This window comes from Calypte anna, chromosome 1 (assembly GCF_003957555.1).
Source record: "Calypte anna isolate BGI_N300 chromosome 1, bCalAnn1_v1.p, whole genome shotgun sequence".
Lineage (NCBI taxonomy): Eukaryota > Metazoa > Chordata > Aves > Apodiformes > Trochilidae > Calypte > Calypte anna.
In genome coordinates this window covers 783,680-800,328 of record NC_044244.1, presented here as the reverse complement: position 1 = coordinate 800,328, position 16,649 = coordinate 783,680, and the positions used below count along the sequence as shown (strand labels likewise).

The 16,649-nt window shown below is 53.2% G+C and overlaps 2 protein-coding genes across 4 annotated transcripts in view; one reads left to right on the top strand and one right to left on the bottom strand.

The window, feature by feature from the left end:
* The window catches only part of TASOR2 (transcription activation suppressor family member 2), a 61,040-nt gene extending 52,097 nt beyond the window's left edge, over nucleotides 1-8,943 (top strand). For all 3 annotated transcript variants that reach the window (XM_030469513.1, XM_030469514.1, XM_030469512.1), the window contains 5 exons: nucleotides 993-1,146; nucleotides 1,745-1,850; nucleotides 5,483-5,664; nucleotides 6,764-6,878; nucleotides 8,174-8,943. In XM_030469513.1, the coding sequence (XP_030325373.1) occupies nucleotides 993-1,146; nucleotides 1,745-1,850; nucleotides 5,483-5,664; nucleotides 6,764-6,878; nucleotides 8,174-8,177 (561 nt within the window). In that variant the 3' untranslated portion in view covers nucleotides 8,178-8,943. The remainder of the gene's footprint in view (nucleotides 1-992; nucleotides 1,147-1,744; nucleotides 1,851-5,482; nucleotides 5,665-6,763; nucleotides 6,879-8,173) is intronic.
* A 1,868-nt stretch (nucleotides 8,944-10,811) lies between these two features.
* The window catches only part of LOC115600464 (rab GDP dissociation inhibitor beta), a 29,596-nt gene continuing 23,758 nt past the window's right edge, over nucleotides 10,812-16,649 (bottom strand). The window contains exons 9-11 of the mRNA XM_030469520.1: nucleotides 15,710-15,854; nucleotides 13,971-14,025; nucleotides 10,812-11,985 (exon numbers count right to left, since the gene is read on the bottom strand). Coding sequence (XP_030325380.1) covers nucleotides 11,830-11,985; nucleotides 13,971-14,025; nucleotides 15,710-15,854 — 356 coding nt within the window. The 3' untranslated portion in view covers nucleotides 10,812-11,829. The remainder of the gene's footprint in view (nucleotides 11,986-13,970; nucleotides 14,026-15,709; nucleotides 15,855-16,649) is intronic.

The following is a 16,649-nucleotide window of genomic DNA, read 5'->3' as shown; positions in this document are numbered from 1 at the left end:
GTCCATCAGTAGCTGAGGGGTGGGGGGCAAGAGGAAGGGGCCAATCTCTTTTTGGGGGTGGCCAGGGAGAGGCCAAGGAAGACTGGGTTGAAGGGAGAAGAGAGGAAGTTGCAGCTCAGCATGAGGAGAAAGTTGTTGAGGGTGAGGCTGAGGGAGCCCCAAATGGTTCCCCAGATGGTTGGAACAGCAGCAGCTGAAGGACCTGAAGACATTTAGTGCTGGAGGTCTGGGTTGGGATCTGGGATGTTGCTGCCCCACAGCCTGCAGGCTCCCAGTGATGTCCTCGTGGTGTAAAACATGGTGGTGACCATAAAAATCACCATGAGAGGAGCTACAAACCACAGGGGTTGACACAGAATCATTAAGGCTGGGAAAGACCTCTTAAGGTCATCAACTCCCAACCCCACCACTAAACCATGTCCCAAAGTGCCACTTGGTTTTTTCATACCTCCAGGGATGGGGATTTCATGGAACCAAAAATGTGAAGGGTTGGAAGGGAGCTCTGGAGATGCCCCAGTGCAACAGGATGTGTTTCCCTGGGGGATCCTGCTGGGGCAGGGGGGTTGCACTGGGGCATCTCCAGAGCTCCCTTCCCCACCCCCTGACATTCTATGATTTGTCTGTGGATGCCCCCTTGTCTCCACTGGAAAGAAGAAGGAGAGGCTAAAACCAGGTGGTGTCCCCCCAAAACACAAACCCTGTCAGTTCCTTTTCTTCTTTCTCCCCTTTTGAGCTCTGAGTAACATCCCTTGGAGTAGCCAAGCTCAGAGGAGTCAAGCTGGGCTCACCCATGGCATGGAGCAGCTCAGCCAGGCTTTGGCTTGGGGACTCCAATGCAGCAGACTGAGCTGCTGGTGGCTCCCCTGTCACCTTCTGCTGCTTTGGGGTCAGGCTTTGGGGTCAGAAGCATTGGGGTGGTGCAGGCAGAGGACAGGAAGGGTTCCCTGGGTGTCCCAGGAGCTTCAAGCTCTCCATGTCTTACTTTTGAGCAGGTCCCATGTTTGCTGAAGCTGAAGCACTGTCCCAACGTGGTGTTTGCTGGGGTGGACAACCCTGAAGATGTAACAAGCCACATGTACCAGGAGCTGTTTCACACTGGTGGCTTCATGGTGTCAGACAAGGAGGTGCTGGAAATGGTGACACTGGGTGAGTCTGGTTCCAAGCCTCTGGTGTCAGCTCCTTCCTTATCCCAGCTTTCCTGGCACCTTCCAGGAATTGGCCAGCTCTGAGCTCTGCTCCTGCTTTAGTGTGTGGATCTGGGGGCAATTCTTCCCCTCAAGCCCCACCTGGATTGTGGATCCAGAGTAGGACCCCCTAAAAAAACATCTAAAAGTCCATCAAGGGCCACCAGGATGGGGAGGATCTGGGGCAGGGCTTGTACAAGGATGTTTCAGCCAGGAGAAGGGGGGACAAAGGGGAGACCTTGGTTGCTGTCTCCAGCTCCCTAATGGGAAGGGGCAGAGAGGATGGAGCCACCTCCTGGTGACACAGGGTGGTGGGACAAGGTGACAGGGACAAGTTGCACTTTTCCTTTCAGAGAGGAGGAGGAAAAAATGCACAGTTCAAACATTAGGGTGTGATGCCAGTTTCTCCACCCATGCTTTGAGTCTCCATCCTTGGAGATGCTCAGACCTCACCTGGAAAAAAGCCCTGAGCAGCCTCAAGTGGCCCAAGATGGGCCAGGGACCCCCAGAAAACTCCTTTTCCACCCTTGAGTACCTTGGGGCTCTTGGTGTCTCCTCAGGCCAGCTGAAAGAGGTGGTGAAGGTGCTGGAGAAGCTGAACAGGAGTGGGAGGTGGAAGTGGTTCCTGCACTACAGGGAGAGCAAGAAGCTCAGAGAAGAAATCAGGTGAGAGCTCTGCAGTGGGGGTTTCCTTGTCCCTGCTCCCCTCATCACCACCTTCCCCCCCCAGGATGGTGTAAAATCTACACTCAGTGCAGGGACATGGGGTGAGTGAGGGGCCTCTGGTTGACTTCTGGCCTTTTACAAGAGGAATTTTAAGGTTTTCTTAACAAGAATTTTTCTTCTCAATGAGAGAACACGTGCCTGGAGTTTGGAATTACCAGAACTCCCCATTTAGAACCATCTGGGCTGGAAAAGGCCCCTCAGATCATCGAGCCCAACCATGAATCCAACACCAGCCACAGAGGAGGTCAAACTGACAGTTCTGATTTTTTTTAAAACCTCAAAGAGATGGAGCAGCAGGACACAGAACCTGGAGAGAATCAGGTGGCCTGGAATGTTTGCATCCCTGGAGGGATTTAAAAGGCATTTGGACCTGGTCCTTAAGGACATGGTTTAGGAGTTAGATTATGGTGTTGGTCAAAGGTTGGACTGGATGAGCTGGGAGGTCTCTTCCAACCCAAATATTCTGGGATTCTGTTTGTCTCATGCACATCATAGAATCATGGAATTGGCTGGGTTGGAAGGGACCTCAGAGATCATCAAGTCCAACCCTTGATCCACTCCCACTGCACTTCCCAGCCCATGGCACTCAGTGCCACATCCAGGCTCTTTGGAAATAGCTCCAGACACGGAGAATCCACTACTTCCCTGGGCAGCCCATTCCAATGCCTGATCACCCTCTCAAGAAAGAAATTCTTTCGAATCTCCAACCTAAACCTCCCCTGGCACAACTTGAGACCCTGCCCTCTTGTCTTGCTGAGAGTTGCCTGGGAAAAGAGCCCAACCCCCCCCTGGCTCCAACCTCCTTTCAGGGAGTTGCAGAGAGTGATGAGGTCTCCCCTGAGCCTCCTCTTCTCCAGCCTCAACACCCCCAGCTCCCTCAGCCTCTCCTCAGAGGATCTGTGCTCCAGTCCCTTCCCCAGCCCAGTTGCCTCCTTTGGACCTACTCCAGCACCTCAATCTCCTTCCTGAGGGGCTGAGGGGCCCAGAACTGGACACAGGACTCAAGCTGTGGCCTCCCCAGAGCTGAGCACAGGGGCAGAATCCCCTCCCTGGACCTGCTGGCCACGCTCTTCCTGAGCCAGCCCAGGATGCCATTAGCCTTCTTGGCTACCTGGGCACACTGCTGGCTCCTCTTCAGCTTCCTGGCAATCCAGACTCCCAGGTCCCTTTCTGCCACTCTGTGCCCAGCCTGGAGCTCCCCATGGGGTTGTTGTGGCCAAAGTGCAGGACCCGGCCCTTGGAATGTTGAACCTCATCCCGTTGGAATCAGCCCAACTCCAACTCCATCCATCATGGATGAGGCAGAGCTCTGGCAGCTGCCCCTTGCACCCTGCAGGATCTCCAGGAGGTTTTTCCCTCCTGCAAGGGGCTTGAGGAAAGGCAGAGATGTCACTTGAGGAGCTGCACACTCCAAAAGTTGCCCCTGCAAACTGAGCTGCCCTCCCACCAGCTCAGCCCAGCTCCTCCACACTCACCCTCCAGGATCTGAAGGTCCTTTCCTGAGTCTCTCTCTTCCTCCACCATCTCCCCACTGTTTCTTTGCCTCATCCTGTACCTGAGCTGGGGGAGGGATTTGGGCTTCTGGGTTTCAAATGTGGGAGAGGAACCAAAGTGTCCTGAGGAGCATGGAGAATCCTAAAATCACAGAATGTTAAGGGTTGCAAGGGAGATCAGAAAGCCCAAGAGTCCCACTACAAGGGGTGTTTGTACTCAAATGAGATGCAGAAGATGTAAGAACAGTTTGTTACTGAGGTGGTGTCAGGGAACCACAGGATGTCAGGGGTGGGAAGGGAGCTCTGGAGATGCCCCAGTGCAACCCCCCTGCCCCAGCAGGATCCCCCAGGGCAGCCCACACAGGAACACAGCCAGGGGGGTTTGGAAAGGCTCCAGAGAAGGAGACTCCACAACCTCTCTGGGCAGCCTGGGCCAGGGCTCCCTCAGCCTCACCCTCAACAACTTTCTCCTCATGCTGAGCTGCAACTTCCTCTCTTCTCCCTTCAACCCAGTCTTCCTTGGCCTCTCCCTGGCCACCCCCAAAAAGAGATTGGCCCCTTCCTCTTGCCCCCCACCCCTCAGCTACTGATGGACATTCAGCACATCCCCTCTCAGCCTTCTCTTCTCCAGCCTCAACAGCCCCAGGCCTCTCACTCTTTCTTCCCAGCACAGATGCTCCAGTCCCTTCCTCATCCCTTAGTCAAACCCAGGGGAAGCAGAACTTCTCCTGCTGCTGTTTGCTGCTAATTCAGGTTCTTCCCAAGGAGGTGAGGGTGTCAGTGATGCCATTTACAAAAGAGAAGCAAAGCAGTCAGTGACACCCATGGACATCTTCAGCTTTTATCACATCCCATCTCAGAGAGGAATGGGATTTTTTTTTTGCCTTTGTTACCTGGGCAGGGTGGCTCAGCAGCAAGGAGCTGCCAACAGATGGGAAAGTGTAGCAGAAAATGCTCCAGCCAAGGAGGGGAAATCCCAGACCCTCTCCAGGTTCAGACAGCACAAAGAATTGAGTTTGAAGTTGTTCAGACAGAGCAGGTTGGGGTCAGGGGTTTCCCCATGGCTGAGGAGGTGAGGACTCAGCCTCAACAGGGGACACCACTGGGGAGCAGTTTGGGCTCCATCACTGGCACTTGTGGGGCATCTGTGGGCTCCATGGAGGGGGATGCTGAGCCCTGAGGTCCTGGAGAGCTGCCTGGACCAAGGACTCATTTTGTTCTCCTGCTTCACACAACATCCATGTGGTGACACTTCCCATATCCCACCTCCATTAGTGCAGGGGGGGAGTGGATGAGGTCCCATGAGGCTGGAAGAATGACACCTTGGGGAAAGGGAGATCCCATGGGTATAGAATGGGTGGAGAAAAGAAGGATTTGGGGGTGTTGGTTGGTGAGAAGCTCAACGTGAGCCAGCAGTGTGCTCCTGGAGCTCAGAAATCCAACCCTGTCCTGGGATGCATCCAGAGGAGCATGGCCAGCAGATCAGGAGAGGGGATTCCCAGCCTCTGCTCTGCTCTTGGGAGACCCCCACCTCCAATCCTGCATCCAGGGCTGGTGTCCCCAGCAGAAGAAGGACATGGATCTGTTGGGATGAGTCCAGAGGAGGCCACAAAGATGATCCAGGGGCTGGAGCAGCTCTGCCATGAGGAGAGGCTGAGGAGCTGGGATTGTGCAGACTCCAGGGGGACCTTAGAGCTGCCCCCCAATCCCTGAAGGGAACCTCCAGGAAGGCTGCAGAGGGACTTTTCAGAAGAGTGTCCAGTGCTAGGAGAAGGGGAAATGGTTTGAAAGTGCAGGAGAAGAGGTTCAGGCTGGATCTGAGGAAGAAGTTCTTCAGGAGGAGGGTGCTGAGACTCTGGAACAGATTGCCACAACAGAGAAGTTGTGGCTGCCCCCTCCCTGGAGGTGTTCAAGGCCAGGTTGGATGAGGCTTGGAGCAACCTGGGCTGGATGAGAGGTGTCCCTGGGCATGGAGCTTGGAGGAGATGAGCTCTGAGCTCCCTTCCCACCTCACCCATTTTATGCTCACCATCCCTCCTCATCCTGAAACTCATCCTCACCTTTCCTCTCTCCTGGCAGGGTGGATCCCAACTCCCAGAAGAAGCATTTGATCCTCCAGTCATGCCAAGGAGCTGATCTGCTGGAGGTGCTGCACTACCACCCCTGTGACTCCAGGTCATCCCCTGAATCTGAGTACATCAAATGTCTGTTGAACCTGCAGGTCCAGCACATCAGCTCCAGGTTTGCTGTGTACCTCACAGGTAAGGATGGGCTCTGGACTCTCAAACCTCTTGAGCAACATCTGAAATAGGTCTGGGAGGTTGTAGGAAGAACAGGAACCACCCAGTTTTGCTCCTTTTACTGCTAGAATTTGAGCTGTGGGTATGGAGTGAGCTGGTTTATTGGATGGACCTCAACAGAGGCATCAAACCCCCCATGTCCTGGGCTGCATCCCCAGCAGTGTGAGCAGCAGGGCAGGGAGGGGATTGTCCCCCTCTGCTCCGCTCTGGGGAGACCCCCCTGGGGTAAAGCTGTGTCCAGCTCTGGGGTCCCCAGCAGCAGAAGGACACGGAGCTGTTGGAGCCAGTGCAGAGGAGGCCCTGGAGCTGCTGGGAGGGCTGGAGCAGCTCTGCTCTGGAGCCAGGCTGAGAGAGTTGGGGGTGTTTGAGGCTGGAGAAGAGAAGGCTGCAATGGGGAGACCTTAGAGCACCTTCCAGTGCCTGAAGGGGCTCCAGGAAAGCTGGGGAGGGACTTGGGACAAGGGCCTGGAGGGATGGAACCCTGCGAGGGGGAAGGGTTTCCAGCTGGGAGAGGGGAGATGGAGAGGAGATCTTGGGCAGGCAGGGAGGGAGGGAGGGAGGAATTGTTTGGGGTGAGGGTGCTGAGCTTTAGAACCAGGTTGCCCAGGAAAAGAGTCTCTGCCCCATCCCTGGCAGTGTTCAAAGCCAGGTTGGATGGGGCTTGGAGCAATCTGGGAGGGAGGTGTCCCTGCCCATGGCAGGGGGGTTGGAATGAGCTGAGCTTTCAGTTCTCTTCCAAGCCAACTCATTCCAGGATTCTATTTCTTGGGGAGGGAGGGAGAAACTCTTTGGGGTGAGGGTGCTGAGCCCCTGGGTGCCCAGGTTGCCCCCAGAAGCTGTGGCTGCCCCATCCCTGGCAGTGTCTCAGGTCAGGTTGGATGGGGCTTGGAGCACCCTGGGCTGTGTGAGGGTTCCAGGTGGGACCTGGTAGGGCTGAAGCTCCTTGCCAAGCTGGAGTTCATCTCCTGGAGTTTGCAGAAGAGAAAAAACTGTTGTTGGATTTGGGGAATGTTTTCCAAACCACCTCACTTGAATTCCTGTGCCTCTCCTTCCTTTGCAGCAAAGCCCAGCACCAGCAGGGAGGTGCTGGAGAGCAAAGGAATCCTGGTGGCTGATGTCAGCACCTTCCCTGGGATGGTACAGAAAGTGGCTGCTCCATTTAGAAGAAGCTGCTGGTAAGTGGGGAGCTGGGGGTTGGACTCCTGATCTCCCCAAAACCAGGTCCAGGAGTGGCTCCCAGGTTTTCTCCTGAAGGGCAGGGAAATGGGATCCAGCTGCTCCTGCAGCAGAGCTGGGACCTTGCCCAGAGGTTGCAGGATATGCAGGATAATTTCGTTACTGGAAGAGCTGTCAGGCACTGGGAGGGGCTGCCCAGGGAGGTGGGGGAGTCCCCATCATTGGAGGTGTCCACATAAACATCTGGATGAGGCACTTCAGGACATGGTTGGGTTGGCATGGGGGCGTTGGATTGATGGTTGGATTGATGACCTTAGAGGTCTTTTCCCTCTGGGACAATTCATGGAATGAATCCCAGAATGGTTGAGGTGGGAAGGGAGCTCAGAGCTCATCTCCTCCAAGCTCCATGCCCAGGGACACCTCTCATCCAGCCCAGGTTGCTCCAAGCCTCATCCAACCTGGCCTTGAACACCTCCAGGGAGGGGGCAGCCACAACTTCTCTGTTGTGGCAATCTGTTCCAGAGTCTCAGCACCCTCCTCCTGAAGAACTTCTTCCTAAGCTCCAGCCTGAACCATTTCAATTCCAAACCAGTTCAGTGATTCCATGAGCTGCTCTGGCTCTGCTGATGCACAGGGACAATTCCTGAAGCTGCAGCCAGGGGGGTTCCACGCTCAGGAGAAAGGAGCAAAACCAGAGCTGGAGCAGCTCTGTAGGAGCCATGAGAGTGAGAGGAGGAAAGCTCTGCTGAGAGGCCACCTGGAGCTCTGTGTCCAGTTGTGGAGTCCCCAACATCAGAAGGACACAGAGCTCCTGGAAGGTGTCCAGAGCAGAGCCACTCAAATGCTCAGAGGGCTGAGCACCTCCCTGGGAAGCCAGGCTGAGGGCTTGGGGTTGTTCAGCCTGGAGAAGAGGAGGCTCCCAGGTGACCTTAGAGCAACCTTCCAATATCTGAAGGGGCTCCAAGAAAGCTGGGGGAGGGCTTTGGACATGGGGGGTAGGGAGAGGAGAAGGGAAATGGGTTAAAACTTGGAGAGAAAGGGGAGATTGAGGTTGGAGATGGGGAGGAAGTTCTTGAATTTGAGGGTGGGGAGAGCCTGGCCCAGGTTGTCCAAGGAAGTTGTGGCTGCCCCATCCCTGGCAGTGTCTCAGGTCAGGTTGGATGGGGCTTGGAGCAGCCTGGGCTGGTGGGAGGTGTCCCTGCCCATGGCAGGGGGTTGGGACTGGATGAGCTTTGAGGTCCCTTCCAACCCAAACCATTCCAGGAATAACCTGGGCCACATCTTTGTGTTGCAGGTGATGAAGCAGAACCAGAGCTCAGCTCCTCCTGGGCTCCCAGGGAACCACTTGGGGCATCCTGGGCCTCAGTGGGGTGGCCCTGAGGTACCTGTGGGGTTGGGTTGGGCTGCTCAGCTCTCCCTCTCTGTACATAGGAATTATTTAAAGGTGGGGAACTCCAATCCCAACCAGGGATTTGCTGCTCCCCCCCTGAGCTGTTGCACATGGGACTGAAGCTGTTTCCACTTTAACCCCGTTTTAAGTTATTGGGATGGATTTTCACGTGCAGCTGACCTTGGGAGGAATAGGAATAAGAAATTGATAAACAAACAAAATAATTTACTGTTTACTTGAAGGTGAGGAGCAATCCGAGACCAAGGATAATAAAGGCAACTTTTTTTTTCATGTGGTTTTTATTTTGGGGTTGGTTTGTTTGGGTTTTTTTTGGGGGGGGTGATTTCTACACTACATTTCAAGTCACCCTTGTTGTTGCCTCTTGGTACAGTCACACTGCTGGGGCTCTGGAATGTTCCAGCAAGTGGAAAAGTTGTAAATAAGGAAATGTCTGAGGGGATGGGGGTTAAACAACAAAAAATAGTTAAAAAAAAACCCTAAAAAAGAGACAAAAATGTTCATATTTATGGTGGACAACCCCACGTCAGGAGTGAAGTGCAGCGTTCCAGGCTGGTGTGAGCTGCATTCCTGGATGGATGTGGAGGGCAGGGCTGTCCTGGGTTTTTGGTTTTTGGTTTTTTATTTTAATAAAAGTATGCAAGATGTTCTGTACAGGATGTAAAGAGTTTCAGTAATAAAAAAAAGAGAAAAAAAAAAAAAGTTTCATGTACTGCTGCTCACTGGAGAGGGGCAGAACCCCAGAGGTTTGGCTGCTCCCAACCCCACCCCAAATCATCCCCCCCCCATGTCCTGGGCTGCTTCCCCAGGGAGGGGATTGTCCCCCTCTGCTCCGCTCTGGGGAGACCCCCCTGGGGTAAAGCTGTGTCCAGCTCTGGGGTCCCCAGCAGCAGAAGGACACGGAGCTGTTGGAGCCAGTGCAGAGGAGGCCCTGGAGCTGCTGGGAGGGCTGGAGCAGCTCTGCTCTGGAGCCAGGCTGAGAGAGTTGGGGGTGTTGAGGCTGGAGAAGAGAAGGCTGCAATGGGGAGACCTTAGAGCACCTTCCAGTGCCTGAAGGGGCTCCAGGAAAGCTGGGGAGGGACTTGGGACAAGGGCCTGGAGGGATGGGACCCTGCGAGGGGGAAGGGTTTCCAGCTGCAAGAGGGGAGATGGAGAGGAGATCTTGGGCAGGCAGGGAGGGAGAACTTGTTTGGGGTGAGGGTGCTGAGCTTTAGAACCAGGTTGCCCAGGAAAAGAGTCTCTGCCCCATCCCTGGCAGTGTTCAAAGCCAGGTTGGATGGGGCTTGGAGCAATCTGGGAGGGAGGTGTCCCTGCCCATGGCAGGGGGGTTGGAATGAGCTGAGCTTTCAGTTCTCTTCCAAGCCAACCCATTCCAGGATTCTCTTTCTTGGGGAGGGAGGGAGGGAGAAATTCTTTGGGGTGAGGGTGCTGAGCCCCTGGTTGCCCAGGTTGCCCCCAGAAGCTGTGGCTGCCCCATCCCTGGCAGTGTCTCAGGTCAGGTTGGATGGGGCTTGGAGCCCCCTGGGCTGGTGGGAGGTGTCCCTGCCCATGCAGGGGGTTGGGACTGGATGAGCTTTGGGGTCCCTTCCAATCCAACCCATTCCATGATTCTCTAAGGAAGAAAAGCAGAAGGGAGGCTCTACCCGCACAGGGTTTTGAGGCTGATGGATGGATCCACATTCTCGTCCTTCCCATCCTCAGGAACAGCGGGGTCAGAGCAGGGTGGGGATGTCAGGAACAGCTCGGATTTGCAGGATCTCATGTTCCTCCTGCACCGGGAGCTCTCCCGCTGCTCAGCCCCGCAGCAGCTCAAGGGAGGAAGCACCAAGCAGGGGAGAACTTCCCCAGCCCCACACACACCCCCAGAACCAGAACCAGGTTCTGGTGGGTTCAGCTGGATCAACATTTCCTCGAACGGGAACCCCGGGAAGGGGAAGTGCTGAAAACCCCAAGCAAGGGAGAGAGGAAGAGGGGGCAGTCCCGGCAGCTTTGTCACCGAGATGCGGTCACAGCCCCGGTTCCTCTGAAGGGAAGGCTCAGCCCTTCCCCACGTCCCTCCCTGGCCGAGCTGGGCAGGAGAAAAGCTGATCCAAGGCTTTATTTCCCATTTTTTTTTTTTCCTTAAAATCAAGAGGATCCCTGCTGCTCTCTGCTGCCCTCCAGCAGGACCCTTCAGGCTGCAGGAACACTCAAGATTCCCACCTGGATTCCCTCCTGCTTCTCGTCCTGGAGCTGTGGAAGAGCAGAGCTGACACTTCCAGTGGGTGCTTTTCCCAGACAGGGCCCTTGGGAAGTGCTGGAGGGAACCAGGAGGCTGCTCCCTGCCCCCAGCTTCAGAGAGAGCTGGGCAGCATCTTCCCCTCTGCTAAAAAACAGCCCCAGGGCTGGGAAACCAAACCCCAGGGATGCCTGGAATTATTTTCCCTCCTCCCCAACCACCAGCGTTTCCTCTGGCAAGGGCCAAAGATCCAAAGGATCTCAAGCCAGGAAGATGCTGAAGCGAATCAGAGCAGAGCCCAGGGCTGGTTTCCAGAATTTGGCTTTACTTGGCAGTACAGAAATCATCTGGAGCCTTTCAAGGAGACAAGGAAAAAAGAAATTAAAATAAAAATAAAAACAAAAGAAGCACAAGGCTCTGTCATGTCGATACCGCAGCGCCCGTTTGGTCCAGATCCAAAAACAAAAAAACCAAAAAGAAATCCCCAGAGAAATACTTCCACAGCTTTGCCTTGCTCTGATCAGTTTGTTCTCTCCATTTTTATTCAGATTAAAACACAAAAGGAGGCTCTGGAGGCACAGCTGGGTCCCAACCCTCTTATCAGGGGGGTGGAAGTTCCAGTCCCACAAGGTTTGGTGCTACAAGAGATGTGGGCTTGGGATTTCTCCAGAAATACAAACTTTGCCACAGCTTTTTTTTTCTTTTTTCTTTGATTTTTAGGGATGCTGTCCACAATAATGGAGTGCTCAGTTTTCTCTTTTTCCTTGATTCATCATTATTTTTTATTTTTTTTTTTTTTCAGTGACAACTGGTCACATCTATCAGCTCACCAGCTCACAGACTCGTGCAGGATGTTGCTACCAATGATTAAAAAAAAAAAAAAAAAATAGGACCAAGGTGAAGACACAGCTGTCAATGAGTTATTGGTTCCAATCTGCACCAAAAAAAAAAAGAAATAAAATAATAATAATAATAATAATAATAAAAAATAAAAAGGTTCAGTCTTGCCTTTCAGGTTAGTTGTTAAATCAGTCAGTAATTTGCCAGATTCTGGACAGCAGCCCTACTAGGATGAGAGAATTAAACACATGATATCCAAAAAAAACAAAAAAAACCCAAAACCCCCCAAAAAACCAACAAAAAAAAAAAAAAAAAAAACCAACAAAAAAGGGAAACATTACCAGTGCAGAACTCTTCAATCTCTCAGAGATGGGATTACAAAAAGCAGGCCTTACAATATTGAGTTTCATACAGTGTTCATTAAGTTCCTTAATATATTCATATTAGCCGATTTTAATTGCTCCTAATTAAAAGGGAATTCTCATTACTGCTGCTCCTCCTCCCCGTAGATGTCGTTCTTCTTACGTTTCATCTCCTCAAAGTCAAACTCTGAGCCCATCATCCTCTTGTAGATGTCCTTGATGTCATCACACGTCGTCTCGAAGTGGGTGGTGGCGTCGTAAGTGCGGGAAATAAAGATCTGGGAAGGAGCAGAAAGGGGGAACCAGGGAATGGGTGGGAAGGGAAATCCAAAGCTCACCTCATCCCAACCCCTGCAGGAAGCAGGGAAAACCCTCAGCCAGCTCAGGATGCTCAGAGCCTCCTCAATCCTTGGGTATCCCCAGGGATGAGGCCTCAACCACCTCCCTGGGCAACCTGGTTTTGTTCCCCCACCCTCATGGTAAAGAACTTGTTCCTGACATCCACTCTAAATCTGCTCTTCTCTAATTTAAAACCCTTTAGACTGCAGCCTGCCCTTGTCCTCCTGCAGGAGTGTGGAGGACTCATGCAGGGATCTCCTTTACAGCTGCTCTGCCAGGTTTCTGCCTTGTTTTGCTCTTAAGCCAATAAAGTGCTGGGCATTTGGCTGAGCCAAGTCCTCAGTGCCTCACAGGCAGGCAGGGATCTTGTCACCTCTTCCTTGAGCTTTTCAGATCCTTGTCTCTTTACAAGGGTTTATAGTGTCTTTATGAAGCAGAGAAGCATTTGGAAGGGACCTCTCAAGGTCATCCAGTCCAACCCCTACAGTCAGCAGGGACACCCCCAACCAGATCAGGATGCTCAGAGCCTCCTCAAGCCTTGGATATCTCCAGGGATGAGGCCTCAACCACCTCCCTGGGCAACCTGGTTTTATTCCTCCACCCTCAAGGTAAAGAACTTGTTCCTGACATCCACTCTAAATCTGCTCTTCTCTAATTTAAACCCATTTCCCCTCATCCTATCCCTCCAGGCCCTTGCACACAGTCCCTCTCCACCCTTCCTGTAGCCATTTAAGACACCACAAGGTCACTCTTAGGTTTCCCTGAAGCTTCTCCAGGTTGAACAACCCCAGCTCCCTCCTGGCTTTGTATGAGAAGCTGTTCCAGCTCCCTGAGCATTTTCCTGGTCCTCCTCTGCACGTGCTCAGTCCAGAGACCAAGAAGCTGTTGAGCAACCAACTCCCTCTCCCTCTCCTCCTCCTTTTCTCTCTATTTTCCTTTCCCCTTCCCTTTTCCTTTCCTTTCCCCTTCCCTTTTCCTTTCCTTTCCCCTTTCTTTCCCTTCCCTTCCCTTTCCCGTTCCCTTCCTTTCCCCTTCCCTTTCCTTCCCCTTCCCTTTCCTCTCCCCTTCCCTTTCCTTTTCTTTTCTTTCCTTTCCCCTTCCTTTTCCTTTCCCCTTCCCTTCCCTTTTCCTTTCCCTTTCCCCTTCCCTTTCCTTTTCCTTTCCCCTTCCCCTTTCCCCTTCCCTTTTTCCTTTCCCCTTCCCTTTTCCTTTCCCCTTCCCTTTCCCCTTCCCTTTCCTTTCCCCTTCCCTTCCTTCCCTTCCTTTTCCTTTCCCCTTTCCCCTTCCCTTTTCCTTTCCCCTTCCCTTTTCCTTTCCTTCCCTTTTCCTTTCCTTTCCTTTCCTTTCCTTTCCTTTCCTTTCCTTTCCTTTCCTTTCCTTTCTTTCCTTTCCTTTCCTTTCCTTTCCTTTCCTTTCCTTTCCTTCCTTTCCTTTCCTTTCCTTTTCCTTTCCTTTCCCCTTCCCTTTTCCTTTCCTTTCCTTTCCTTTCCTTTCCTTTCCTTTCCTTTCCTTTCCTTTCCTTTCCTTTCCTTTCCTTTCCTTTCCTTTCCTTTCCTTTCCTTTCCTTTCCTTTCCTTTCCTTTCCTTTCCTTTCCCCTTCCCTTTTCCTTTCCTTTCCTTTCCTTTCCTTTCCTTTCCTTTCCTTTCCTTTCCTTTCCTTTCCTTTCCTTTCCTTTCCTTTCCTTTCCTTTCCTTTCCTTTCCTTTCCTTTCCTTTCCCCTTCCCTTTTCCTTTCCTTTTCCCTTTCCCTTTTCCTTTCCCCTTTCCTTTCCTTTTCCTTTTCTCTTTTCCCTTTCCCTTTCCTTTTCCCTTCCCCTTTCCCTTTCCTTTCCCCGTCCTTTTCCTTTTTCTTTCCTTTCCCCTTTCCTTTCCCTCTCCATCTCCCTCTCCCCTTTCCCAAAACCCCAGCAGGGCACTCACTGACCTGGCTTTCAGTTCCCAAGTCAGTCGGGGCAAACAGGTCACTGATGCTCACAAACCTGGAAAGAAGGGAAAAATAAAATCAATTAAAATCAAACCAAAGAGCTTCAGGGTGGGTTTGTTGCACCCAAAGAGGGAGCTGGATGGTGGCACCCAAAGAGCTGGGATCAGGGTGCAAATGGGGGTGTGTGAGGAGTGGAGTTCCTCAAGGATTGGTGATGGGATGGTGGTGATCCATAACACCACAATGGGAGCTGGAATCCAACATCTTTCCCCATGGAAAGTGGGATGGAGAGCACAGAGAGCAAACTCTGTGGGGAAAACACTGGAGGGAGGGGATGGCATCCAGAGGGACCTGGAGAGGCTGAAGAAGAACTGGGGCAAACTGCATGAAGTTCAATGAGGCCAAGTGCAAGGTTCTGCACCTGGGTCAGGGGAATCCCATGGAAAATACAGACTGGGAGGAGAAAGGATTGAAGAGAGCCCTGAGGAGAAGGACTTGGGGGTGGGGGTGTCCCAGAAGCTCCAGGTGAGCCCTCAGTGTGTGCTTACAGCCCAGAAAGCAAGCAGGTCCTGGGCTGCATCAAAAGCAGCAGAGACAGAAAGTCAAGGGAGGGGATTCTCCCCCTCTGCTCTGCTGAGACCCCACCTGGAGCTCTGTGTCCAGTTGTGGAGTCCCCAACACCAGAAGGACACAGAGCTCCTGGAAGGTGTCCAGAGCAGAGCCACTCAAATGCTCAGAGGGCTGAGCACCTCCCTGGGAAGCCAGGCTGAGGGCTTGGGGTTGTTCAGCCTGGAGAAGAGGAGGCTCCCAGGTGAGCTTAGAGCAACCTTCCAATATCTGAAGGGGCTCCAAGAAAGCTGGGGGAGAGCTTTGGACACAGGGGGGTAGGGAGAGGAGAAGGGAAATGGGTTAAAACTTGGAGAGAAAGGGGAGATTGAGGTTGGAGATGGGGAGGAACTTCTTGAATTTGAGGGTGGGGAGAGCCTGGCCCAGGCTGTCCAAGGAAGTTGTGGCTGCCCCATCCCTGGCAGTGTCTCAGGTGAGGTTGGATGGGGCTTGGAGCCCCCTGGGCTGGTGGGAGGTGTCCCTGCCCATGCAGGGGGTTGGGACTGGATGAGCTTTGAGGTCCCTTCCAACCCAAACCATTCCAGCACCCATTTTATGATCCATATTCCCACAAGGGGTGCAGGAACCCAAGGGCATTGCTCTGCCCAGCACCTGAGCACTCAAGGAGGAAACTCCAACTCCTTTTGGCAGCCTCAAGACTTTCAGATCTCCTCTGCCTCCACTCCTCAGGCCCCAGCACACACAGGATCACAGAATATCAGGGGCTGGAAGGTACCCCAAGAGACCACCAGGTCCACCCCCCACCTGAGCAGGGTGACCTCAAGTAGGTAACAGAGGAGTACATCACCCAGGTGGGTTTGGGATGTCTCCAGGACACCATACTGACCAACATTCTGTCACCATACTGATCAACATTCTGTCACCATACTGACCAACATTCCTTGGAACCACTCTGACAGCAGAGGTAAGAAGAGGAATCAGCCTGTTGGTACCTCAGCATTTCTGTTTCCAACCATTTAAAAAAAAAAAAAATAATCCCCAAGACTTTGCTGCCAGCCCCTGCCTGGCTGGTGTTTCATACTGCTGCTCCCTCAGGGTTGGAGGGAGACCTATTGTGAGTGGCAAGAGTTTGCAGTGTGAAGAAGGGAAGAAGGGGTTGGTTTGGGGCTTACTTCTGCTCAATGGGCTCCAAGAGGTCCAGGGCTGGCTTGATTTCCTTCTCTGGGTCAGCAGTCTCCACGGTGGTGCTGGCAATGGCAATGTACTTCCCCTGAGCTGCCACGTTGTGTGCAGAGGAGATCATACAGACGTAGATATCTGGGGAAAGCCACCAGGGAACCAGGTCAGGAGGCACCAAAAAAACCACCAACCCTGCTGCTGCCTCTCCCCAAAAAATCTCCTCTTGTTTGCAGACTCCTGGTTCTCTCCCTGGAGCTTCCCACCTCGTGGTCTTGTTGAAAACCACACCTGAAGTTCTGTCACTGCCCTAGAGGTCTGGGTGGCTCCTGGTCTCGTGGCTTCAGGACACCAAAAGCTCCATGAGCTCTCCAAAACTCAGCTTCCTGGGGTTAGGATGGGTCCTGAAAGCCAGCAGGGTCCCCAGCACCCCTCAGAAGTTTTGGGGGGTTCAGAGGAAAGCTGGGGAGGGACTTTAAACAAGGGTCTGGAGGGATGGGAAAAAGGGAGGATGGTTTTAAGGTGCAAGAGGGGAGATGGAGAGGAGATCTTGGGGAGAAATTCTTTGAGGTGAGGGTGCTGAGAGCCTGGAACAGGTTGTCCCAAGAAGCTGTGGCATGGAGCTGTTGGAGTGAGTCCAGAGGAGGCCCTGGAGCTGCTGGGAGGGCTGGAGCAGCTCTGCTCTGGAGCCAGGCTGAGAGAGTTGGGAGTGCTGAGGCTGGAGAAGAGAAGGCTGCAATGGGGAGACCTTAGAGCACCTTCCAGTGCCTGAAGGGGCTCCAGGAAAGCTGGGGAGGGACTTGGGACAAGGGCCTGGAGGGATGGGACCCTGCGAGGGGGAAGGGTTTCCAGCTGCAGGAGGGGAGATGGAGAGGAGATCTTGGGCAGGCAGGGAGGGAGGGAGGGAGAAATTGTTTGGGGTGAGGGTGCTGAGCT